This window comes from Bos indicus x Bos taurus, chromosome 2 (genome assembly GCF_003369695.1).
Source record: "Bos indicus x Bos taurus breed Angus x Brahman F1 hybrid chromosome 2, Bos_hybrid_MaternalHap_v2.0, whole genome shotgun sequence".
Taxonomy (NCBI): Eukaryota; Metazoa; Chordata; class Mammalia; order Artiodactyla; family Bovidae; genus Bos; species Bos indicus x Bos taurus.
Genome location: NC_040077.1, coordinates 98,007,030 through 98,033,306, shown reverse-complemented (window position 1 = coordinate 98,033,306; position 26,277 = coordinate 98,007,030). Strand labels below are relative to the sequence as shown.

The following is a 26,277-nucleotide window of genomic DNA, read 5'->3' as shown; positions in this document are numbered from 1 at the left end:
AGGAGTTAAAAAAATTGATGAAGCCCTAACCCTTTTGATTCCATTTATAGTCTGAGCCGGAATGCCATCCCCCTGGACTAGGGAACTGTCCAATCCAGCCCCAAGTGTCAAGATTCTGTTAGGCACTAAGTGAAATATATATGCATGCCCTTATACCGTTTAACACTCTGGGTCCACCTGCAAGACACTGGGCTGTGGATCAACCGAGCCACCACTCCTCTTCCAAGAATCACTTTGACAGGTTCTTTTGGAGGTGCTCCTTCTCTCTCATTTTTTTTTAACCCATCCTTTTAAACAAAATGGCACCAAAGAAGGACGTAAAGAAACCTGCTGCTGCCGCTGCCCCCGCCCCGGCCCCGGCCCCGGCCCCTGCCCCAGCACCTGCACCTGCCCCACCCAAAGAAGAAAAGATTGACCTCTCTGCCATCAAGGTAACAAAAAGGGTGAATTGTTTGGTCACTGAAACATCTCTTAACGGTGGGAACACTAGGGACTTGCAGAGGGGGCATGTTTTTCATTGACAGGAATGGAATTACTAAGCAAACAGATAGATCTGGATAGAGGAGAATCCTGATTTTAAAAAATTTAAAACAAAACTGCAGCATATAATTTCAGTAAAATTATTACGAGTATATTATACTTGAAACCTGTATTTGCTGTAGTCTTTGTTTTCTGTTTCTTTTTTTCCCTCAATTGTCAAAGTCTATGTTTTACAAACATTGAAACCAATGATTTCTTTTTTTTAAATAAAATCTCTGGAACTCTTCCTTAAAGCTACATTAAAAAGAGAGTTTTAGTCCCTACTTGTTTCCAAAAATTTAAAAACAGCTGATGACCCAGTTGTCCTAGATGTATTTGACAGCTGCTTTATTTCATCTGAAAAAGAGATTTTTGCAACTCAAGTTAATTCCCCCTTCAGCTTTGCTTAATAAAATTTGATACAACACTAAATGAGATCTCAGTGCAGACAACTATGCACTCAAGTGTTTCAGTGACTATAACTGTCATCTTGCTTATTTATATACAGCATTTAATTCAGAATGTGAGTTGCTTCTAAATGAAACTAACCCTCCCACCACCAATATTGTAAAACTTGTTAGTTATATGGCTTTGAGCTTATGTCTTTGAGCTCTTCCTTGCATACTCATCTTGAACTAAGGAGAATGTGATTGATTTTTGTGTCAACATTTTGCTGTGATCAAAGTTCTCGACTGCTGAAAGGTTATCTGCTTTTGGAAAAATGATGCTATGGATGTGCCTGTTACTTCTCAGTGATATGACCTATCAAATGTGCACTGTCTCTTCATTCCCTGGGCTCTGATTGGTCCAAATGACAGTTTGAAAATCTTCATTAAGGGAACCCTGCCTTATATGGAAAACTAGTAGCTGAAAGTGCCTAGGAGGTGATCATTTCACTGAAGCCAACAGTTCTATGCTTAATAAATCTGAATTTTGCTAACTTAATCCTTGTTAGTATTTAATATGTTGTTTACTTGCAACAATCAAGCTAACCTATAAATAAATAATTCATTAACTATTTTAGTATAATTGTAGATACCTAAAATATTTTGACAAAAATATTGAATTAGATTACCCTTAGATGTATGTGATAACATTAAGTAAATATATTTAAAATTTTTATAGTAGTCCAGTTAAATATGAAATTTTTTATCTCAAAGTAGAAGTAGATCATCATAGATATTTTATTCTGAGTTTGTAAGTCACTGAAGTCATATTTGAAAAAAGTTCATCATAGAATCTAATATTGGTTAGGAACTATTCTTAATGAATATCCACTTAGGAGAAGAAATGAATGTTATGTCTTCCAATACATGTTTTTCTATCTTGAGGACTGTATGCATACAGTTCATTAGGAGAAAATCAAATTTTTCATCTCTAGCAATACTGGTTAATGTATCTTATACATGCACACTGACTACACTGTACAATAAGCAAGATTACAGACACTACAATAATTTCAACTGCCTCTATTCTTTGACTCTCCATTTTATATTAACACTAAAGATATGAATCACTGTCAAAGCAATTCCTCTTTATATTTATCATGATTTATAAGACAATACCACCCTTTTGTATCTGGGACTACAAGCATTTGGAAAGGAAAAAATGTGCCTTCTTAAGGAGAAAATGAAGTATCCCATTAATGAAAACAGGCATTAATTTTCTTCCCCAAAGAACTGTGTAAGAATAAGTAAGTAAATAAAATTTTAGTTTGGCAGGTAAAAGTCTCCAAGAAAAGACAAATATGGAATCATTTTTCAAATCCAAAAATTAAACTGATTGCTTCTTTGTAGCAGAGAAGTGATGCTTTTCTGTATCTTGAAAACTGGTGTATCCTTTCATCTGTATCTTGAAATAATGCTACTGTGAGCTAGCACAAAAAAAAAAAAAGTAATTTCTCCGAGAGAGTCTCTGTAAGGATAGGATATACTCCATCTTCACTATTTCATTGTAGAATGAAAGAAGTGATGGATTTTAATAAGGAACACAAACCAAAAAGGGACGTTAAATGAATCTAGAAGAAACATTATCTTTCATTCAGAGAGCTCATTCTTAATAGAAAGAGAAAAAGAAAAAAACAGAATTGAAATATATTTTTGTAAAAGAATTTAAATGGCTTTAATGATATGTATTCAACAATATGAAATCAGAACATATTTATACATATGATAACATAGCCAAAGAATGTGATGCAACTTGAGAAATTTATAAAATCTAATTTCATCCCAATAGGTAAGAAGGCTAATTAAGATGTGCATTAAAACATTTCATATTATGGTGTTTTTAATCACTCCATGATATTTCTAGATATATTACCTCATATAAGTTATAAACTTTTTTCAAGCAGAGAAAATGGACTTTAAAGAAATTAATAGAGCTATTATAAGCGTTCATTAACTTTCTGAAAACTCGATAAAGGAAAAAAAACTTAATTGGATTTTACACTGTCTTTCATAAATCATATAAGATTAGAAATCTAGCTGTTCTTTATACTTTGAGTAGGGCTGAAGTTTAAGTGGAACTATCTTTGTGTAGTATAATCATAGCAATCATAATTTTTAATCCCTCAATACTATCTCAGTTATGTTACTAGCCATATATTTGACTCTCCATAAACTATGAACAATATGAATTGGTTTTATCAATTTCTTAAATGGGTTTTCCAACCTGATTTCCAGCTTTATTGGTTATTTGTTTAGGACATTTCTTTGGTTGTTCTGACATTAAACCTTTGACATTTTCTGAGGGATGGCTTACCTGATATGCCCTTGCCCCATGGATTTTCTATGAGTATCCTTTTCAAACATCAGCTATGCTGATATCTGAGCACTAAAGCTATTGTCCTGGGTGGTTCTAAGCACTCTTTGCTTTCAGAAAGTGATACTTTAGAACATTGCCTGAGAGAATTGCAAATGTAGGAAGTAAAACCCATCATGAGTTTAGCTGCAAATACAAACAAGATTTAACACCTGTTGCCCAAAATGACAACCAAATGAAATAACAGAAGTAGATAAGCAATGAGATGATCATTTGCCTAGATTTTAAAAGATCTTCACTTTAAGCAAATTTTTTGCACGATGCATGCCTTAGCTGGTACGTTGGGATTGCTCTGAAGTGATGAGATTTTGAATATGTCTATCATTGTGCTGCTTAAATTTTAATTCTTGCTGTAGTCATCACTCAGTCAGGTGAGCCCTGACAATATACTGCGGGAAACATTTAAAAAAAGTTGTAAAGGTACAGAATGCATTGACAGAAACTCGTCAATAACAAGTTTCACAGCAACAATTGACCATGTGTTGGGAAGCCTTAAACTTGCAATTTAATGGATAAGGTGGAAATATAGCATTCCCAATAAATGTATCTCTTTACTGATGAGTATTCAGTGGAGGCAAATATTATGTATTCATTGCAACATCTGACTTGTTCTAGTCCAGGTATAGGATTGCTGGTGTTAATCTATAAGTTATTTTTTCTCATCCCTAACAAAGATAGGACTTCCCTTGTGGCTCAGCTGGTAAAGAATCGACCTGCAATGCGGGAGCCCTGGGTTAAATCCCTGGGTTGGGAAGATCCCCTGGAGAAGGGAAAGGTTACCCACTCCAATATTCTGGTCTGGAGAATTCCATGAACTGTATAGTCCATGCGAATGTATAGTCCATGGGGTTGCAAAGAGTTGGACATGACTGAGCGACTTTCACTAACAAAGCTAATACAAACCCAGTCCCACTTAGAAGAATTGTTGGAAAAATAAATGAGCTTATAAAAAGGTTTGAATATTATAAAGCTATTTTAATAATCAATATTTGTTATGAATTTATTCTGTGTCTAATTATAATATTTAATAGTAAAAACATTACACTCAGGTTGTTTTTAGCTACATTTTGCAAGAAATCAAGCCTAAATGAGGTTCAATGTCAAGCCCATGTTCAAATAACAAGTGTGTGATAGATCTAGGATATCACCTACCAGGGTAAATCCAGAGTCAACTGTATTAACCATTTCCTAAACTACCTTCTGTTATAAAGGGTAAGTTGCTATTTCTAAGAATGTGAAAAGAAGACTTTTTGCTCTTAAGGATGAGGGTAAGAGTGATCAATGTAAGAGTGACTCTCATGTTGCCCTGCACAGCCCTCTACAACCGGGGGAGAGGGTTACAGGCACCCATCAGAGCTAGTTCATCGAGACCTTTCATCTTGGCAATTCATTACTGTTCTGTTTTCCTCAGCTTTCCCTTATCTTAGCACCTGTTGCTGACAGGTTGGGTGTTCTCATTTACAGGTGGAAGGTGAGATATTAGGATCCCAGAAAGACACCCTAGTCACTTTGGTCCAGCTTCCTGTAAAAAGTTGTAAATGGAACATGGATATCAAAAATGCTGTTATGAGAGCAGACTGGTAATTGCCAGGGTGGGGTGGGGATGGGAGAAAAGAGTGAACATTATCAGAGGGTACAAATGTGCAGTTAAAAGATTACTGAGTTCTAAGGATCTAAAATACAATATAATGACTATAGTTAACAGTACCATGTAGTATACTTGAAAATTGCTAAAAGAGCAAATTATGTGGTTTTCACCACAAAAAAGATAACTAAGTAATATGATGGTTATATTAACCAACTAAACTTATTGTGGTAATCATCAAAATCATCACATGTTAAATCATGTTGTACATGTTAAACTTATACAATATTATATGTCAATCATATTTCAATAAAGCTGGAAAAAATTATACCAAAATATATTTAAATGTTGTTAAAAGTAGTGAAACTTATTGAATTTTAAAATAATTTTGCTTTTGTTTAATTAAACATGCCCTTATATCAAAACTGACCTGCAAATTTTGCCATCAGACTAATAGTCTAAGAATAGTATGGGTTTATATTTTGTTTACAAATAACTGCAAATCTCAACCAAATAGTCTTTTGGGTGATATAAAGAAACATAATGCCACATGTATAATGATTAAATCGTAACTAGTCTGAGGAAAAGAAAGAGGGAAAGGAGACATATAGTCAATTTCTAATTAGAAGGAATATGTGAAGATGTAAGTTGTTACTAATTTTTCTTCATATAATTTTAAGAATCTGTCTTATTTTACCCTGGCCTTTTAATACAACTAGAATGTCAACCAGTTGCAATATTCATCCATTTGTGGCATGATTATAACTTCAGAAGTAAATCAAAAATTATTTGAGACTATCACTAAGTATTAGTATCAAGTTTCCACTTTGAAATGTCTACCCTGTAAAAGAAGAGAACAGGTGGAGTGGAGTGAGAAAATATGAAAGGGCATTCTGTAACTTTGTCTAAAATTATATTTTAAATAATATTTAACTAGATAATGTCTTTGCAAAGTAAAGGCGGTTTGGAAGGGAATAGGAATGTTTACCAATAATTAGTGAATAGCACTTTTAATAAAGATAATGAAATTTTTGTAAGACAAGGAGACCACAAAGTGACAGAGCCAAATTTAGCCTCTCGACATTTTAGTGCTGCGAATGAACCCCCTGGCAAGTTGTCTTCAGAAGCCTTTCCATAATTACCCAGCATTAAACACCATCTGACTCATGGAAATTGTGGCAAGGATTATATTTAGTCTGCTGATACCACATTTTTTTCTTCTTCTCTTCATACTAGAATACTTTTTGTATGAAAAGGAGATCTTCTATAATTTGTTCCTATATCAAGTTCTACAGTTTCTTTCTCCTCCCAAATCAGAATCTGGAAGACAAAAATTGCACTATACAAGTAGTAATGGCTTCGATTATGCTGGTGAAAATGTCAATGATATAAATAATAAACTCTTGTCATCCTGATCATAAATCAATAATAGTGGACTGAAGCCAGAGCAGAAAATTTTTTCCTTAAGATAAAACTACATCTTATTCAACTTGACTTTCTTCCTTTCACTGTGGCATGTGAGGTTCTTTGTACCTAGTTAGGTACCCAATGATATGCCACCTTCTGATATAAGTAAGATATAAAACACTCATTAGAACAGTGTTACAAAATTTTGTTTTGCTCAACTCCTCTTTATCTAAACTGTTTCAAAGTAATATATCAAATTTTTAGGCAACTTTTTTCCATGGAAAAAAAGCGACTTGCTGTAGATACTACTGAGAAAAGGATTAAAAACTCAAAACATTATAGAACCACAAGCAATCCTAGAAACCATAAAGAATAATATCTCTTATTTGAGGAAGCTATAACTCAGAGACATTACTTTACCAACAAACGTCCTTCTAGTCAAAGCTATGGTTTTTCCAGTAGTCACGTATGGATGTGAGAGTTGGACTATAAAGAAAGCTGAGCACAGAAGAATTGATGCTTTTGAACTGTGGTGTTGCAGAAGACTCTTGAGAGTCCCTTGGACTGCAAGGAGATCCAACCAGTCAATCCTAAAGGAAATCAGTTCTGAATATTCATTGGAAGGACTGATGTTGAAGCTGAATCCCCAATACTTTGGCCACCTGATGCAAAGAATCGACTCATTGGAAAAGACCCTGATGCTAGGAAAGATTGAAGGCAGGAGAAGGGGATGACAGAGGATGAAACACGATGGACAAGAGTTTGAGTAGGCTGCAGGAGTTAATGATGGACAGGGAAGCCTGGCGTGCCGCAGTCCATGGGGTAGCAAAGAGCGGACACCACTGAGTAACTGAACTGAACTGATAACCTAGATAAGAGAAGTTATTTAATCAAAAGACATGATTCATTACAGAAGCACCAGAACAAAATTTTGAATACCTCAAGCCCCATCTAGGACTTTTTCTTCCCTATCGAAAGACCTGAAATCACCAAAATAATAATATCAATATTCACATATCCTTGTTGTTACAAAAGAAAGTTCTACTCCAGAAAAGTAGGAAAAAAAAGATACTTATAATTCCTTAAAATACATACACAAAGACTTTTATTCTAATGCCCTTATTTTAAAAATAAAAAGAGGAAGGAAAGAAGATAAACACAATTTGGATTTTTAATTAAATTACACACAAATGCACAAAGTAGAACAGAAGCAACTCAAGAAATCTTAGATTTGTTTCTCAACTATTAACAATGGGAAAGCTGATGAGAAATCCAAAGAAGTACAGACTTAGGTCACATTTTAAAATTTTTATTAAAATTCATTTAAACTTCTCTGTTAATTCCTGTAGGTCTAAAATGTATTGTTTTAATAATCCAGCCTTTGATCTAATGTGAGTGAATTCAGGTGACTAGTTTAGGCATTCTAAGCACAGAATTACTCATTTCTTCTTCTGTTCGGATCAATTTATCCAATATAGCCATCTCTTCTTTCTTACATTAGACAACTCAGGCTGGTACTGTATTCTCATTGCTCTTAATTTCTCCTTTTTACACCATATGAGAATCACCAGGCTAAATATATCCTTTGTTGAAATAAAAAGTGCAATAAAATAAATTAAGTGAACTGTTCTGAAGCACGAAACTCTCAGAGTTCCAAAATGGTACTTCTGCCTGCCTTTTACAATAATTCCTCATAACTCTAAGGTTGGAGTAAAAATAATTAAGTTTTTGTTAGGGTTTGCTTACATCCAGGTCTTTGTTCTCCCTGCCAGGCATTAAATCAACAAACATGCAACAATGTTTTCTAGATTGAAAAGCGGTTAGAGTAAGGACTTTACTTAACCTCACCAGTCATTCTCCTTTGTATCTAGCAGTGATGATTAAGCTCTTTAAAAACTACAGTCTATCTTCCTTCTTAGGGCATTAGCCCTCAGCACTCAACATCACATATCTCCCGGATCATCTTTAATTACAGCTCTTCATATTATACTAAAGATTAACATACATCAGTCTGACAGCCTGTTTGAGTAAATGCATATTAATATTTTTCCTATAAATCAACTCTTTCTATATACCAGCAGCTTTGTCTTGTGTTTAATCAGTTAACCAAACCTCATGATTACTATTAGAAAAATATTTCTCAAAGTGAGAAACAATCTGAAAACATTGCAATAAAAATCTTTTTTAGGACCAGTATCTTGTCTACTACATATCTAAATCCAATACTGTTTACTACATGAATCATAAAAATGTGGAATGTAGTTACCTTTACCAAGTCATTTTAGTATGTAGACTAAAATGAAAAAAAAAAAAAAACGCTTAAAAAAAATAGGAGATGGTCAATTAGAAGTCCTGATCATAACATTTATATAAAATCTAAAGAAATGTTATGGAAAGATAAAGGCATATACATCAATAAGGGCTTTCCTTTGGCTCAGCAGGAAAGAATCTGCCTGCAGTGCAGGATACACAGGAGATGCGGGTTCATTCCGTGGGTCAGGAAGATCCCCTGGAGAAGGGCATGGCAACCCACTCCAATATTCTTGCCTGGAGAATCCATGGACAGAGGAGCCTGGCCAGTTTACAGTCCATAGAGTCGCAGAGTCAAACACAATTGAAGTGATTTAGCGTGCACGCATGCACATAATATCAATAATTTTAAATAAGCATGCCTACTAACTATGTGCCTGGCAGTTCTAGGTGCTGGAGATGCAGTACCAAAGGAGAATGAGTGCACCAGTGCCCCTTCCTCTAGAATATAAGTTCTTTAAAGGAACTGACAAGGTCTCTCCCCTCCAGGAAGATAATATAGAGGAGGAAACATGTTTGAAGGAGGAACTCACAGTACACCTGTTCTGTGCTGTGCTATGTGCTAAGTCGCTTCAGTCGTGTCTGACTCTTTGTGACCCCATGGACTGTAGCCTGCCAGTCTCCTCTGTCTATGGGATTCTCCAGGCAAGAATACTGGAGTGGGATGCTGTTTCCTTCTCCAGGGTATCTTCCTGACCCAGGAATCGAACCTAGGTCTCCTGCATTGGCAGGCAGATTCTTTACCACTAGCGCCACCTGGGAAATCCCTGTTCTAAAGATTTTAATTTAACGAAAATTCTGTTGAGTATCTAACGTAGACAAGGTATTGTATAGGATCATGGGGGACACGATCTAAGAATAAGGCAGAGGCAGCTCTCCAGGAGGGAGAGGTCGGCTCACACTCAGGTTCACATCACGGACCAAGGGAACTGATCTCCAGTAGCAGCCTGTGCTTCCCAGAAGTTTAAAATCAGAAGGTTAAACATACTGAAGTGGGAGAAAGGAGTTAGACAAATAGAAAAGGTTCTTTCAAGGGTTTTGAAGGATAATTAATTTCCAAGAAACAGAGATGACAGGAGAACATTCCAGATAGAAGAGACTTAAATCTAACTTTCAAAATAAAATGATACCATAGCAAATGGAGTCCAAAATCAACTGACATTTTGTATTCATATCATGCCTTTGTACAAAGGGTTGATTATTTCATTATTATAACACCCAGGAAGAGATACAAGTGAAAGTTTTTACCATTTGTCAAAGTGTAAAAGTGTACCAGAGAATAAATATCATCTTCCATTTATTCTATGAGGCCAGTGTCTAGGTCTTTTGACTTTTAAACTATAGTTTATTCTCTAGACTAGACTAGACTATAGCCTTCTCTAGCATTATCAATAACTTTTTTAAATGTTTTCTTTCCTCAATAAGCATTAAAAAAAATCAAACTCTCATTCTCTATGTGATAAATATATGGATTAAAAACTAGAGTGAAGTAGTGTGATAACTGCCTCCATTGTATTTTAATAAATAATAAACTTTTACATAGTATGCAAGTTTCTATGAATAACTTGTTTATAACATAAATACAGCTATTAAAATGACTTTCCAGTTTACACAACAGATTTTACACACATTGTATTTTATATGTATTCAAGGACTCATTTTTCTATCTGAAAAAAAGAAAATGAGCATTATGTAGGGTAATGGCACCTCACTCCAGTACTCCTGCCTGGAAAATCCCATGGACGGAGGAGCCTGGTAGGCTGCAGTCCATGGGGTCGCTAAGAGTCGGACACGACTGAGCAACTTCACTTTCACTTTTCACTTTCATGCACTGAAGAAGGCAATGGCAACCCACTCCAGTGTTCTTGCCTGGAGAACCCCAGGGATGGGTGGGCTGCAGTCTCTGGGGTCGCACAGAGTCGGACACGACTGAAGCGACTTAGCAGCAGCAGCAGCATGATGAGTATTATATAGGGTAACTTTGATGATTTAATAAAGAATATGATAGTTCTCAATGCTGATCATAGGGCAATTCAAATTTAATGACACAATACCTAAAACTAAAACAAAGAAAGATGGTATGCTGTAATGGCTTTAATTTGTGCATCAAAAGTCTTGAGACTCCAAATTATAGTCATCGAAGGTGACAAATTTCCACCTTGGTCCCTTTCTTTCATTTTCCCCTAATGATTCAAAGGACTTAAATTTTTTTATTAACTTCTATTTCCCAACAACTTTCAAAATGTCAATCTATTCATGAAAATATGTGTATATGGCTTCTAATACTGCTAAAGTTATACTTTCAATCCTCATTTTGGGACTCAGAGTCTATCAGATTTTCTTCACTACTTGTAGACTTTGGACAAAAAAAAAAAAAAAGACATACATTTAAATGTTGATTTCTTTCCAAATGGCTTGGGGAAAGTTGCAAAGTATACATCTGTCTAGCAGAGGGTGACTATGCTTTTCGTGATCATTTTCTTAAAAATAGTTGCTAAAATAGTACTTAAATTGGAATTTATCGCTAACATTTGTTATGCCTTTGAGCTGCTTTTAAGTATATAGAAAACTAACAAACATGTCTGAGTTTTAGTGGGCATTTAGACTGATCTTTTCCCAATATCATTCTAGGAAGTGTAGGAAATAGGAAATTACCTATTTTCATGTAAGCTGCCATGAAAATTTAATACCAATCCCATGGACACCTTTAAAATTTGAAATTACAACTTTGCATTTCACAGTCTTTATTTTGGATTCTTTTGGTTCTCAGTCTGGTGACTGAGTCACAAAGTGTTTGACATGACAGAAAGGGAAACAGCATGTTCTAGTAAGAAAGTAAGCAACGTTTATAAAATTTAAAAGAATATGTATAGAATGAGAGGAAAAAGAATACAAAATGGCCCGTCAGCTTTCCCTCTTAGAAGAATTTCATAAATTCAAAAAATATGACTAGTCAGCCACCATAAAGGGAACAGTGTATGCTCAGTCATTTAGTTGAGTCCAACTCTTTTCGACCCCATGGACTATGGCCTGCCAGGCTCCTCTGTGCATGGAATTTTCCAGGCAAGAATACTGGAGTGGTTTACCATTTCCTTCTCCTAAAGAGAACAAGGAAGGAATCTAATACCTACCCCTAAGGTAAGAATACTAAGGAAGAATACTAAAAATGGAGATTAAAACCATCCCTGGCTTAAATGAATTCTATACTTCTGAGAGTACAATGTGCAAAAGAATGGTCTTTAGTTGGAGGTTTCACAAACTGACCAGATTTTCACTTGGTAGGACCTTAAGAAGCACACAGAATATGTGTGTCCCTTTCAAGTCCTCTGAACTTTACCACAGGGGACAGAGCTCCAGAGGCTCTTCCTTCTATAGCAGTTGCCATTTGAAACCCCAAACCAGTCCCATCCAGTAAGTTCCATTTATACCCAGACTGCTGACTTAAAGCTTGCAAAGTCCATAATTCACTAAGTGAAGAGGTCAGGAGGAGTCTTTCAAGAAATTCTAAGCCCCTCTGCCACTGAACAAATAAGAATCTTCTTCAAGGAAGACACTCCAAGAGACTATCTCAGGGGTAAAGACCATAAAAGTGCTGATAGGCATTGGTCTCATCATGGCCATCCACTCTTAGGTTCTGATTTCCTAAAAATAGACCTCAGGGTACAGATCTCTCCTTCCCTTTGCCCTAAGAAAGTTAAAAAACCCTCCAAGAGGAGTGGCTACTTCTCTCTGGAACCTGATGCTAGCTGTGAGGTCACAGCTTCTCCAGAAATAAAAGGCAGCCTCAGCAAGGGAGGACCCACTCAGGGACTGGAGCGGCCCTCAACTCACTCTACAGCTTCGCCACTGTCTGCAGCCCAGCAGCTCCATCATGGTGGGTGCTACGAGAAAACTATTTGTAATTCATAGGCAGATGTGAGAGTAGATAGGAATGAAATTGAGGACAGAACATACTCAGTGTGAGTCTGTAGAATCTACTTTTGGTTTTTATCCAGGTGTGTTGAGGATAGACAAGATTAATTCAAGCTACTATGCCAACTACAGAAATACATCTTACTTGCAAAAGAAGTACTTTATGCTTCACCAACTTTCTATATCTCATAAGGTTTATTATATCTAAATTTAGGGGGGGGAAACCTGCAATTATAGCAAAATATTGCACCTTAAGAAAACAATCCAATGATGCTGATAACTAAAATTAAATAAACTACTTTTGATGCATTGGGTAAAACATACTGGTTAAATAGAAGAATGACTTAAAGTGATCTTTTTAATGCAATGTGTCTGTAGTTCTTAATACAGTGTATCTATATTAGACATATCTTAAATATACCATAGATTATGATATTGTTCCAGGAAGAATTTGATTTAACATTTGTTAAATTATTGACTCATGGGTTAAGATACAGAGAAATATTCCCTAACTATGTTTTGCAATAGCTTTTTATTTTTCCTAGATTCAAAAGTATCCTAAGGCAAACTTCTTATTCTCTGACACCTACATGGCTTCCTAAAAACCTCAGAGCAGAGAGCACTCCCTTCTGTCAATGCATTTGAAAGAGTTCTAGTTGTTTCTTTCTTTCTTCCTCTCTCTCGCCATTGCAGTCCTTCAGTGCTGAGCAGATTGCTGGTAAGTGAATTGAGCTTCTCTGCTTCAGAGGTAGGCAGAGCACTGCTCAGTTTCTGAAATAATACTCATCTCCAAGGCATGTTACTGTGTGGCTCAAACTGTGAGTATCCAAGCTATGCCTGAACTCTGAAAAGTAGGCATACTTTTTGAGCTTACTTTGACGATTACTCAGGGAATGAGCTTGGATACATTTAAAAAATCAGGACATTTTTGTTTGGTTAAAATATTCTTTGTGGTTAATTTCTTTCTAACAGATCGAGTTCTCTAAGCAACAGCAGGATGGTAAGTTTAAACGATATAGTTGTTAATGTGTGCGCACTCATAAAGATGGCATGTGAGAAAACCAACTCCCTTGAGATGAGATTAGCTCTTTCTAATTATCCCCGCTAGTGCTGTCACTCTAAATATAAATGCTCTCAATCCCTCTAAATATAAATTCTCTCAGCATGAACCCTTCATCTATAATCAGTAATCAAAGGTTTAAGCAAACAAAAGCTAAACACTACAAAATAATTTCTTGCATTCACTGATTTCTAAATAGAACTAATTTGATACAGTAGGTAATACTATACTGCTGCTGCTAAGTCACTTCAGTCATGTCTGACTCTGTGCGACCCCATAGACAGCAGCCCACCAGGCTCCCCCATCCCTGGGATTCTCCAGGCAAGAACACTGGAGTGGGTTGCCATTTCCTTCCCAAGTGCATGAAAGCGAAAAGTGAAAGTGAATTCGCTCAGTCGTGTCCGACCCACAGCAACCCCATGGACTGCAGTCTTCCAGGCTCCTCCATCCATGGGGTTTTCCAGGCAAGAGTACTGGACTGGGGTGCCATTGCCTTCTCCGTAATACTATACATATGCCCCCAAAAAGGATGCGGATCTTGGATGGCTGATTTGTTAATCAAATACCTAAACAGAAATTTGGCAGGTCTAAATTGTTCACTTTAGAAAATAAAATTGATTCTAATACTGCCCAGTTACCAAATACACATGATCTCAATAGGCACCACAGTAAGTTGAGAGAAATAGAGGGTGACGTGGATTTAGGGGAAAAAGTACATTCAGAGATAGAGGGGGAAATGATTTATTTTAAAAAAAAAAAAAACTGGAAGGAAACTTAGACATTTTCTAGTCCATCTTTAGAGATGCAGGACAGACTCCCAGAGGGATGTTGAGACTGACTCAAAGATCCAAAAAATTAATGATAGCATCAAAATCAAAACTAGCTGAATTAATTAGGAATTTATTTCATAGAAACAATTTCTAATTACAAGACTTTAAGCTCTAGAGATTCAAAAGAATCTGAATAGTTTCACTAACACTTTCATTGTTTCTTCTTCAGGTCTTTAGATCTAAGAGATCCCATGGCCTATGAATCTTGTTTTTTTACTGGAAAGTGTAGGACAAAATGTTTAATGGAAAAGAGTCACATACTTAAATAGAGACAAAAATACATCTATAGAAAGAATGGAATAAAATAATAAAATTTTAGTTATGTAATATTGTACAAGTATTGGTCATAAAAATAAGTATGTGTATATTATATATTTATGATATATAATATAAAAATAATTGTGAAGATACTCATAAGAATATAATTATAATTATACTCCATTCTATACCTAAAGGACAGAGAAGGCAATGGCACCCCACTCCAATACTCTTGCCTGGAAAATCCCATGGATAGAAGAGCCTGGTGGGCTGCAGTCCATGGGGTCTCAAAGAGTCGGACACGACTAAGTGACTTCACTTTCACTTTTCACTTTCATGCATTGGAGAAGGAAATGGCAACCCACTCCAGTGTTCTTGCCTGGAGGATCCCAGGGATGGGGGAGCCTGGTGGGCTGCCATCTATGGGGTCACACACAGTCAGACACTAACTGAAGTGACTTAGCAGCAGCATACCTAAAGGAGTCAAAATTTTTCAGCTTTTTCTTGAGTGTCAAGAATACCTCACATTTGGACATCAGTTAAAATAGTTCAAAAAAGGAAAGAAAATAAAAGGATATTTGCTATAGTACAGACTCATTTATATCTACTTCATGGTCAATGCCTTCATGTAGACAAATTAGATGATTTGATGACTCAGCTCAAGGTCATTTGACATTGTACTAAAAGGACTAGTTTTGAAAACAGTTGGCAATTCTGCTATGGTTTGCTTGATTTTTAATCTATTTTAACTAATGATGCTTCTACAATATCTGGTACTGTATCCCAGTCCTCGCAAATATCTAACTTACAGTGTCATTATAACTGCCAAACTATGGTAGAACCAAGAAACAGAAGCCTTAAAAACCCTTTGAGAGACTTTTAAATTAAAAGGAAATCTTATATTTTAAGAAATAAATAAAGGCATACTTTGTTCGTTTCCTTCTTCAGTGATTAGCTTTTCTCACAGCTGCTCTATTTGAATGTATCACAAGTTCAGAGTAAAGACAAGAACACCAGAAAATTATAGCATTCTAAAGGTGTTAAGTCCTGTGCCATACAGAAAAGTTGCCACTAGCCGCATGTGGCTTTTAAAATTTAACCAGTAGTTAAGTAAAAATAAATGCATTTAAAAGTCTACTTTCTGCTTTGCACTAGTCATATTTTAATGCTCAAAAGCCATGGGCAGCTGGTTGCTACTACCCTTTTGGGAAGCCTGGATACAGAACATTTCAATCATCACAAAAAATCCTAGAACAGTGTTGTTCTAGACTAGCGGCTGGCAAATTTTTCCTAGAGGGCTAAATAGTAAATATCTAAGCCTTTGTTGGCACTACAGTCTGTGGAGACATCTCAGTTCTGTCCCCGAGGTATGAAAACAGCCATAGACAATACATAAATGAATGGGCATGTCTATATTCCAATCAAACTTTATTTACAAAAAGAGGTGGCCAGCCTGTAGACAGTCATTGGCTAACCCATGTTTTAGACTCTTCAGGGAATAACTAAGCTTTAAAAATCTGGAGTAAGAAGAGCAATATCTTTCTGTTCTTGGCCTTTAAATCAACAAAAGAGTTAATGTCAAAGAGATTCCATTACAGCCCATAAAACCCTATTTCTATATCAGCATCTGACCAGGGTAATAGGGAACCCTCTGAGCAATCTGCTTAAAAGCCTGGAGCCAGTAATAAGAGCAGTTCAATTTCATAATTCCCTTAGAAAGATGAAAAATTATATTTGACTAATGACCCCACGGGACCTACAGCATGTCTTTTATGTAAGGCAAATTATCTGTGATGTCAATTTGAATAGAATTTGAGGGGGACGTTTCAGCAAAGAGTGGTAACATGATCTATAGTTGATTGTGAATTTAATGTCTAGTAGTCTTGGATTAGAGGATGAAGGGATAGTTAAGATATTTTTCTGAGTCATCTACCTAGATAGTATCTCTTGATCTGAGGCCACTAATGGCCTAAAAAGAATGCTTTCACTTCTACCAGCTCATTCACAAATGAGTTTTTGAGTGTTGGTATTAAACTCCAACAGATCACCACCAATACTTTTAGGTTTACCATAAAAAGTGATTTAATTTAGCTTTGTAGTTTCAGTTAAAATGTCTTTATTTGCTCCTAAATCCTTAGTAGTACCTTTTTCTGTCTTTGTGGTGTACACTTCTTAATTTGGGGTTAATGTAATTCTGAAAGGCAAAACCAATTCTATCAATGGAAAGTGACCAAATTTAGGGCAAATAAGCCATAGAATGGGGCTTCCCAGGCAGCACTAGTGGTAAAAAAAAAAAAAAAAAAAAAAACCGCCTGCTAGTGCGGGAGACATAAGGGACGTGGGTTCAATCCCTGTGTGGGGAAGATTCCCTGGAGGAGGGCAAGGCAACCCACTCCAGTATTCTTGCTTAGAGAATCCCTCAGACAGAGGAGCCTGGTGGGTTCCAGTCCATAGGGTCACAAAGAGTTGAACAAGGCTGAAGTGACTGAGCACACATGCACACAACCAACAGCGTGCCTATTATAAAAACAGACAACACTTTTAAAATGTGTACTTACATACACCCATGAATACAAGTAAAACTAGGGAAATCTGAGTAAAATAGGTGAACTCTATCAATGTGAATATTCTGGTTATGTGAATATTCTGGTTATGATCACATACATATATACATATAGTGTATATATATCATATACTATAATTTTGAAAAATGCTACTATCGGGGGAAATAGTATTTCCCCCAGACAGAATATTTAAGAGATCTCTTTGTATTTCATAAAATTGCATGTGAATCTACAATTATCTCCACAAAATTTTAAATTAAAATATGTATCTGTATAATAAAACTAATATAGCAACATGTTATCATATGTCATATCTGAAAAATACAAAGTTTAAAGCAATCACTATAGCAATGCTGCTGCTGCTGCTGCTAAGTCACTTCAGTCGTGTCCGACTCTGTGTGACCCCATAGACGGCAGCTCACCAGGCTTCCCCGTCCCTGGGATTCTCCAGGTAAGAACACTGGAGTGGGTTGCCATTTCCTTCTCCAATGCATGAAAGTGAAAAGTGAAAGTGAAGTCGCTCAGTCGTGTCCGACCCTCAGCAACCCCATGGACTGCAGCCTACCAGGCTTCTCCGCCCATGGGATTTTCCAGGCAGGAGTACTGGAGTGGGGTGCCATTGCCTTCTCTCGCTATAGCAATAGATTCAAATAAATATGGTTCCTTCTGACTCTGTTACACTAGGAGCCTATTAAAGTCCCATTAAAGTGGTTAAAGGACACCAGAGAACTTAGAGATTTGTGTCATCTTTCTAAAATTTTCCTGAAAAATGAAGTTACTCCTGAAGAAAATTAGTTAAGAAGAGAGTCTAGGAAGTTTGTACCTCAAGAGAAGTTTTTCTATATAACTTGAGAAGTTTGAGTTAACCTCATGTGACACAACCCCAAATTAATGTTTGTTTTCTTGAATTTTTATTAACTTTGTTAATTATATGAGGGATTTTATGCGGAATTCTTAAGATTTCTCCAGGCATCAGAATTTCTTAACCCAGTCCTGTTTCCAAGGTAGATGAAGGAGATATGAACAAATATGGTGAGGATTCTCAATTTCCATATCTAATAATTGGACTGCAAGGAGATCCAACCAGTCCATTCTAAAGGATATCAGTCCTGGGTGTTCTTTGGAAGGAATGATGCTAAAGCTGAAACTCCAGTACTTTGGCCACCTCATGCGAAGAGTTGACTCATAGGAAAAGACTCTGATGCTGGGAGGGATTGGGGGCAGGAGGAAAAGGGGACGACAGAGGACGAGATGGCTGGATGGCATCACTGACTCGATGGATGTGAGTCTGGGTGAACTCCGGAAGACAGGGAGGCGTCGCATGCTGCAATTCATGGGGTCGCAAAGAGTCGGACATGACTGAGCAACTGAACTGAACATATGACTTGAAATTAGAAATGCTGCTTTAAAATATGGAGAAGGCACTGGCAACCCACTCCAGTACTCTTGCCTGGAAAATCCCATGGATGGAGGAGCCTGGTAGGCTGCAGTCCATGGGGTGGTGAAGAGTCAGACACGACTGAGCGACTTCACTTTCATTTTTCACTTTCATGCATTGGGGAAGGAAATGGCAACCCACTCCAGTGTTCTTGCCTGGAGAATCCCAGGGACGGGGGAGCCTGGTGGGCTGCCGTCAATGGGGTTGCGCAGAGTCAGACACGACTGAAGTGACTTAGCAGCAGCAACTTTAAAACAGTCCCAAAAAGAAATGTCAAAAGAGGGTTGACGTTGAACTCAGAAAAGGGAAATTCAAAGACAGCAACTTAAGAGACTGGCAAAAGTTATAAAATAGAGGAGAGTTTGAACTGGATCCTTGACGAATTTTGGGTTCCTTTGTAAGTTTGAGGCAGAAAAAAAGCAACCAAATGTTTCTTGCTTCTTGCAGAATTCAAGGAGGCGTTTCTCCTGTTCGACAGAACAGGTGAATGCAAGATCACCTTAAGCCAGGTTGGTGATGTCCTTCGGGCTCTGGGCACAAATCCCACCAATGCAGAGGTCAAGAAGGTGCTGGGAAACCCCAGCAATGAAGGTAACCACCTGTTTTTCCAAGAAGCTGGGAGTGTGTGTGCATGTGTGGGAGTGTGTGTATGTATAAGAAAGAGAGGGTTATTGAGAAACAAGTTCCATAGGATAGGATTTAATTTACTCCTGATGGTAACTGTGTTTCTTGGCTATCTAGTCTCAGTTTTTTCCTCCATGAGATAAACTAACCTTCCTTTGAGAATTTATAAGCATAATTTCATGTTAATGAAAGGAAACAATACCTAATGCTAGTATCATCATCATCATGCTATCTAAATATACCCTGCTTCTGTGACCATCTTAAAAGAAACTTGGCTATCTTAATTAAGAATAGATAGCTGATACCTTAATAAAAATTCCAGAAAGAATTAAAAGTATTAAGCCAAAACCTGCATTTGGTTGCCCAAGGAAAATCCTAAGGCAAAAGCTAGTGAAATATGTAAGTGGAAAAACTGCAGAGGTGATTGCTGGGTAGGGTAATCTAGTCATTAGTCAACAACAAGGAAATGTTTTCTAATCCCATGGTTCATGGCAAAGTATAATAGTCTGTTGGAAAATACCACTCTGAACAAAACAGAAGAGACAAAACTGAAGTTTTTTTCAAGTAGATATCTCAGTTTATCTTTACCGTATGGAAAATAACACTGGGAAGGCAATCTCTTTTTTCTAGAAAAGACTATGTTCCTTTGTTACAAAAGAAAAATATTTGATTAAGAAAAAAAAAACTACCTCTAAATCAGTCTGCCGGAATTTTCCTCAGATTATAGTTCCTTTGGACAAAAATGTCCACATAACTTATTCAAAAAGTAGCTGAGAGTATCAGATAAAGTGAGAGCTCAGTTAGCCAAATTCATTCTTAAATGCCATTTTCTAACTTATCAAACTTCTGTCTTTAATGGAATTATTAGATAAATGTTCATTTATTTAGCATTCAAATTTAATTTTCTCAATATTACTCAATGTACTAGATTTCTACACTATGAGGAAAGACTGGTAAATGGAATTTTGATTTATGGGTACATAACTTTATCTATTTGTGTACATCTGATTAGTCTGTTTTATACTTTTGCTATGAATACCATTTGCCTTGTCAGAAGGTTACTAAAGAAATTCTTATCATCTCCAGGCTTCTAAAACCACAAAGTCAGGAGATCACAAAGTATTTAACATGCACATTCTTCTCATAGGCTTCTTTTTTTTTTTTTAATTAAAATTTAAAGAAATTGAAAGCTCTGTGAAAGCTCAAACAATGGTGGAATACATATTAAAGTTCAGCTAGGTTTTGCTATATTTATATGCCAATAGGTTTGTTATCAGTATATTTCTATATTGCTTCCCTAGTATTCATAGTATTTATTCACTGACGATACTAATAAAATAGTAGCTAACACTGATCAAGCATTCAGTTTGTCCCAGGTATGGTAATAGAATGCATTATTACCTCATTTAATGTTCACAAAACACTACAAAGTACCTCTTTTGAAAGATTAAAGACAGAAATATAGATCAATGGAACAAAATAGAAAGCCCAGAGATAAACCCACGCACCTATGGACACCTTATCTTTGACAAAGGAGGCAAGAATATACAGAGGAGAAAAGACAATCTCTTTAAACAAGTGGTGCTGGGAAAACTGGTCAACCACTTGTAAAAGAATGAAACTAAACACCATACACAAAAATAAACTCAAAATGGATTAAAGATCTAAACATAAGACCAGAAACTATAAAAATCTTAGAGGAGAACATAGGCAAAACACTCTCCAACAGACATCACAGCCAGATCCTCTATGACCCACCTTCCAGAATACTGGAAATAAAAGCAAAAATAAACAAATGGGATCTAATTAAAATTATAAGCTTCTGCACAACAAAGGAAACTATAAGCAAGGTGAAAAGACAGCCTTCAGAATGGGAGAAAATAATAGCAAAGGAAGCAACTGACAAACAACTAATCTCAAAAATAAACAAGCAACTCGTGCAGCTCAATTCCAGAAAAATAAGGACCCAATCAAAAAATGGGCCAAAGAACTAAATAGACATTTCTCCAAAGAAGACATACAGATGGCTAACAAACACATGAAAAGATGCTCAACATCACTCATTATCAGAGAAATGCAAATCAAAACCACAATGAGGTACCATTTCACGCCAGTCAGAACGGCTGTGATCCAAAAGTCTACAAGCAATAAATGCTGGAGAGGATGTGGAGAAAAGGGAACCCTCTTACACTGTTGGTGGGAATGCAAACTAGTACAGCCACTATGGAGAACAGTGTGGAGATTCCTTAAAAAACTGGAAATAGAACTGCCTTATGACCCAGCAAGCCCACTGCTGGGCATACACACTAAGGAAACCAGAATTGAAAGAGACACGTGTACCCCACTGTTCATCACAGCACTGTTTATAATTGCCAGGACATGGAAGCAACCTAGATGTCCCTCAGCAGATGAATGGATAAGAAAGCAGTGGTACATATACACAATGGAGTATTACTCAGCCATTAAAAAGAATTCATTTGAATCAGTTCTAATGAGGTGGATGAAACTGGAGCCTATTATACAGAGTTAAGTAAGCCAGAAAGAAAAACACCAATACAGTATACTAATGCATATATATGGAATTTAGAAAGATGGTAACAATAACCCTGTATGCGAGACAGCAAAAGAGACACAGATGTATAGAACAGTCTTTTGGACTCTGTGGGAGAGGGAAGGGGTGATGATTTGGGAGAATGGCATGTATAATATCATATAAGAAATGAATCGCCAGTCCAGGTTTGATGCAGGATACAGGAAGCTTGGGGCTGGTGCACTGGGATGACCCAGAGGGATGGTATGGGGAGGGAGGAGGGAGGGGGGTTCAGAATGGGGAACACGTGTACACCCATGGTGGATGCATGTTGATGTATGGCAAAACCAATACAATATTGTAAAGTAAAAAAAAAATAAAAATAAATTAAAAAAAAAGAAAGATTAAAAAGTTGAGGCACAAAGAGGTTAAGAAACTTGCCCATGATCACGTATTTGTAAATGGTGAATTAAGGATAAAAGCTCAAGCACTAGGAGTCCGGAGGTCCTGCTATTCTCTGTTACAAACTTTCTGTCAGCAGCCATTTACCAACTGAAATTTAAGCTGTATGAAGATCTTTATGATGATCCAGAATGAACATTCAAGCTTAATTTGTAACTCAGTGGTAGCATTTTATGATAGCTGATAACTCTCCAAATTGCGATTTCTTTCAGAGATGAATGCCAAGAAAATTGAGTTTGAACAATTTCTGCCCATGTTGCAAGCTATTTCCAACAACAAGGACCAGGGCACTTATGAAGACTTTGTTGAGGGTCTGCGTGTCTTCGACAAGGAAGGCAATGGCACCGTCATGGGTGCTGAACTTCGTCATGTTCTAGCCACACTAGGTAAGAAAAATTCATTTCAGTGGACTTAATAGGACAGAGTATGTAGGAAGGAGTATGACTCAGGGGAATCATGTTATAACCAAAATAAGTAGAGGGAAAGACTACAAAGGGAAAATGAAAAGGAATAGTCAAAAGTTAATGACCATTTCAATTAGCCTCAATGTCAGTGAGTTTATTTGGGGGAAATGGTCTTAATAACTTGAATTATTGGTTATGAATAAGTAACATATGGCATTGCAGTTCTTACAGGATAGAGTGTGGATGATCAGGTATAATGTGCATTTAATTCATTTATTCAAAAACAATTTATTGGCAAACTTCCTGCCAAAGGAACAGGAAAGTCTTGGTGTCTATCCTACAAGAGGTCTCCAGGAGTCCAAATCTTATCACTTATGGTGGAATTTTGAGAATATTCTCTGGCTTTCTTCTTGAACAAAGAATTTTGTTTTATCAGGTGAAAAGATGAAAGAAGAAGAAGTGGAAGCGCTGATGGCAGGTCAGGAAGACTCCAATGGCTGCATCAACTATGAAGGTATAATTTCATGTGCTCTGGTGGTTACAGCAATTCTGAACTGATTGGGTTGATGCCGGATGCCTTTTGAGTTTGAAACAACTTATTTTTCTCTACTCTCTTGTTGAACACACACATTATTTATTATCAACCAATTACACAATAACCCTAAAAAGATATCTTGTAAGGATCTGACTATATACATAAACTTTATTTCAGTGGGTTTTAACATTTTTGTGCACTGTTATACAGATTAAAATGTGTTTTTACTTTTTTATTAGATCTTTTTAAAATTTTTAATTGGAGGAAAATTGCTTTACAAGATTGTATTGGTTTCTGCCATATATCAACATGAATCACCCATCTTACTAGATCTTCACAACACCTCTGTGAGACAGCATTTGTGTCAGAATAAATTTTAATATTAGATTTAATATTAATTCTTCAATATTACAGTTGGAGATATCACAAAATCCTTTACAGCAAGCAGTGATGAAAATGAGGAATCTGAGTGCTGAAGATGTTTAGCTACTTAGTGAAGGTCACATAATTAATAGCAAGGCTGGTGCTAAAATTTAGTTCTCCTTATCTAGTGTTCTTGTTCAAATGAAATTTATCTTATAGTATCCAATTATCTATTTCCTGCCACCTTTTTACTGAAGCTTCACCCAGAGGGTCTGAAAAGCAATGCACCACCCAAAATAAAGATACAAGATAAAACTGCATGATATAACTTGTAAATTTGAAATGTTGCAATAAAACTGAAAAACTTATCCACCCTCCCAAAAAGACTAATCTCACCACATCTCAATAAACTATGTTGATAGCTTTGATGTCAATATGGACTTATAAAGTCTAACAACTTGGATAAAGTAAGGAAAGAAACACAGAGGGGAGAAGAAGGGAGGGAAAAGAAATGAAAAAGAGAGAAGAGAAGAGGACAGGAAAGGATAGGAGAAAAAGAAAATACTCAGCTAATCATATCTACACTGACAATCTTGGTTAAACTTTACTTTTTTCTATAAACAACATTTTACATTCAGTTACTGCCATAAGTGGGAAGGTCACCTGGAGAAGGAAATAGCAACCCATTCCAGTTTTCTTGCCTGGAGAATTCCATGAACAGAGGAGCCTGGCAGGCAACTGTCCATAGGGTCACAAAGAGTCAGACACAATTAGCAACTAAACAACGACAACAAAGAACAATGTCCAACAATATAGAATGCATCAAATAGATTTTGGTACATCTACACAATGACATTCCCCACAGCTCTAAAAAAGAACAAGGACACCCTTATTTATGGTTATGGTAATATTTCTAAGACAGTACATTATGCAGTGAGAAAAATAAGAGCAAAAGGGTTTGTAGAACTGCCACCATTTGTGTAAAAAAAAAATATAACATATATTTGTATTTGGGGGGGCTTCCCTTGTGGTTTAGGTGATAAAGAATCTGCCTGTAATGTAGGAGACCTGGGTTCGATCCCTGGGTTGTGAAGATCCCCTGAAGAAAGGAAAGGCTTACCCACTCCTGTATGCTTGCTAAGCAAGCATAACAACTCCACCAACTTAGCTATAAAAAGGAACTAGATAGCTAGGAGACAGTGGTGAAGAACATTTTTTATTTTAAACTCTTTGATACTTTCAAGAAAAACATTTAACCATGCGAATGTAACACTTAAAAAGCTAAATTTACAAAATCGGGGGAAAGCCATAAATCTAGTATTAAGAATAGTGGGCTATACAGAATTTAAATAAATAAACTCTAGAGTTACAAGAATTATAAGAATAATTAGAATTAAGTTAACTTAACATAATGTTCTTTTATTAAATTTGACTCTTTTCTAACTCTAAACTGTATTATCCCTACAGCTTTTGTCAAGCACATCATGTCTAACTAAATGGAGCTCTCAAGGTATCTATCTGTTCCCTCTTTAATATATAAGGCTTTCTCAACATTGTATTTAATGTAAAGAGTTATTCATATTAGTTATTAATAGTTGGAATAAATAATTATTCATATTAACCAGAACACATTAGTATAATTAATATTATATCAATATTAATGAGTTATATTATTATAACTCCTTGAGATGGGTTATTTAAAAATAGATTATTTTTGTATAAGTGTACAAGCAAAAACTTTTGAGGTTTTCCCCTCCATTTATAGACCATATCAAGGCTTCCCTGGTGGCTCAGCAGTAAAGAACCCATCTGCCAATGCAGGAGACATGGGTTCAATCCCTGAGTCAGGAAGATTCTGTAGAAAATGAAATGGCAACATGCTCCAGAATTCTTACCTGGAAAACCCCATGGACACAGGAGCCAGGCAGGTTATAGTCCATGAAGTCACAAAGGAGTCAGAAATAACTTAGAAGCTAAACAACAAATAGACCATATCTTTATCTGTACTATAATTATGCAGTGGAGAGTCAAGAAACCAGAGAGTGATTATTTGATTTAATTGGAACATAAGAATAATAAAAGCATTATCCTAGGTTCTTTGAATAACTCTAAATTGTATTAAAGTAGTTTTTAATAATTACTGCTCTAGAAAAGCATATTATCACAGTCCAAAGTACAACACTTGGAAACCAGGTTTGTGCAGCAAGGAAATGCCATCCCTTGGGACTGATGGTTCATTTTGTGCTTTTTTTTTTTTTCACTTTACATTATTTCCTTCCCCATTTTCTTTCTGAAAAGATGCAATCAACATCTAACTCTTTTTCCCTTTTCCTTTATAGATCAAGCATTGTTTATGAAGACTGGCTGAACCTTATTTTAAGAACACCCATGACTAACTGTCCAAATCTGTTTACCATCATTTAGAAAAACAAAACAATTTGTACTATTCTAAACTGAAGGACTCCCTGAATTTTTATACATTTTATGTTTCTCTCTGAATTATATTCATACCACACAAACTAAGTGTCTGCTGATCCAGACAAGAATGGTGAAATACTGACAATCTCAGATCCAAGCCCTGCTCTTTATTGTATACCATGGGTCAAAGAACATCCTTAAAATAATAAACCAATAAATAATTTTGGTCAGTCTGGAA

The 26,277-nt window shown here is 36.3% G+C and overlaps 1 protein-coding gene across 4 annotated transcripts; it reads left to right on the top strand.

Annotated features, from left to right (window-relative positions):
• On the top strand, positions 1–26,277 carry MYL1 (myosin light chain 1). 4 transcript variants are annotated; one of them, XM_027566497.1, is made up of 7 exons: positions 1–431; positions 13,526–13,553; positions 19,151–19,294; positions 22,532–22,705; positions 23,160–23,237; positions 25,089–25,131; positions 25,961–26,277. In XM_027566497.1, exons 1-6 carry the CDS (start codon positions 300–302, stop codon positions 25,115–25,117), a joined length of 585 nt encoding a protein of 194 aa, XP_027422298.1. In that variant the 5' UTR covers positions 1–299; the 3' UTR covers positions 25,118–25,131; positions 25,961–26,277. The 4 variants fall into 4 exon arrangements, 3 of the variants coding, with proteins under 3 accessions (XP_027422298.1, XP_027422317.1, XP_027422307.1); XR_003515186.1 differs by lacking the exons at positions 1–431; positions 13,526–13,553 and adding exons at positions 12,395–12,515; positions 13,099–13,271; XM_027566516.1 differs by lacking the exons at positions 1–431; positions 13,526–13,553 and adding exons at positions 12,433–12,515; positions 13,247–13,271.

Excerpts from the sequence above, each read along its gene's own strand:
- MYL1 (XM_027566497.1), top strand. The coding sequence starts at position 300 with ATGGCACCAAAGAAGGACGTAAAGAAACCTGCTGCTGCCGCTGCCCCC. Across the intron at positions 19,295-22,531 it reads GGGAAACCCCAGCAATGAAG|AGATGAATGCCAAGAAAATT; the intron begins GTAACCACCTGT and ends GATTTCTTTCAG. Across the intron at positions 22,706-23,159 it reads TCATGTTCTAGCCACACTAG|GTGAAAAGATGAAAGAAGAA; the intron begins GTAAGAAAAATT and ends TTGTTTTATCAG.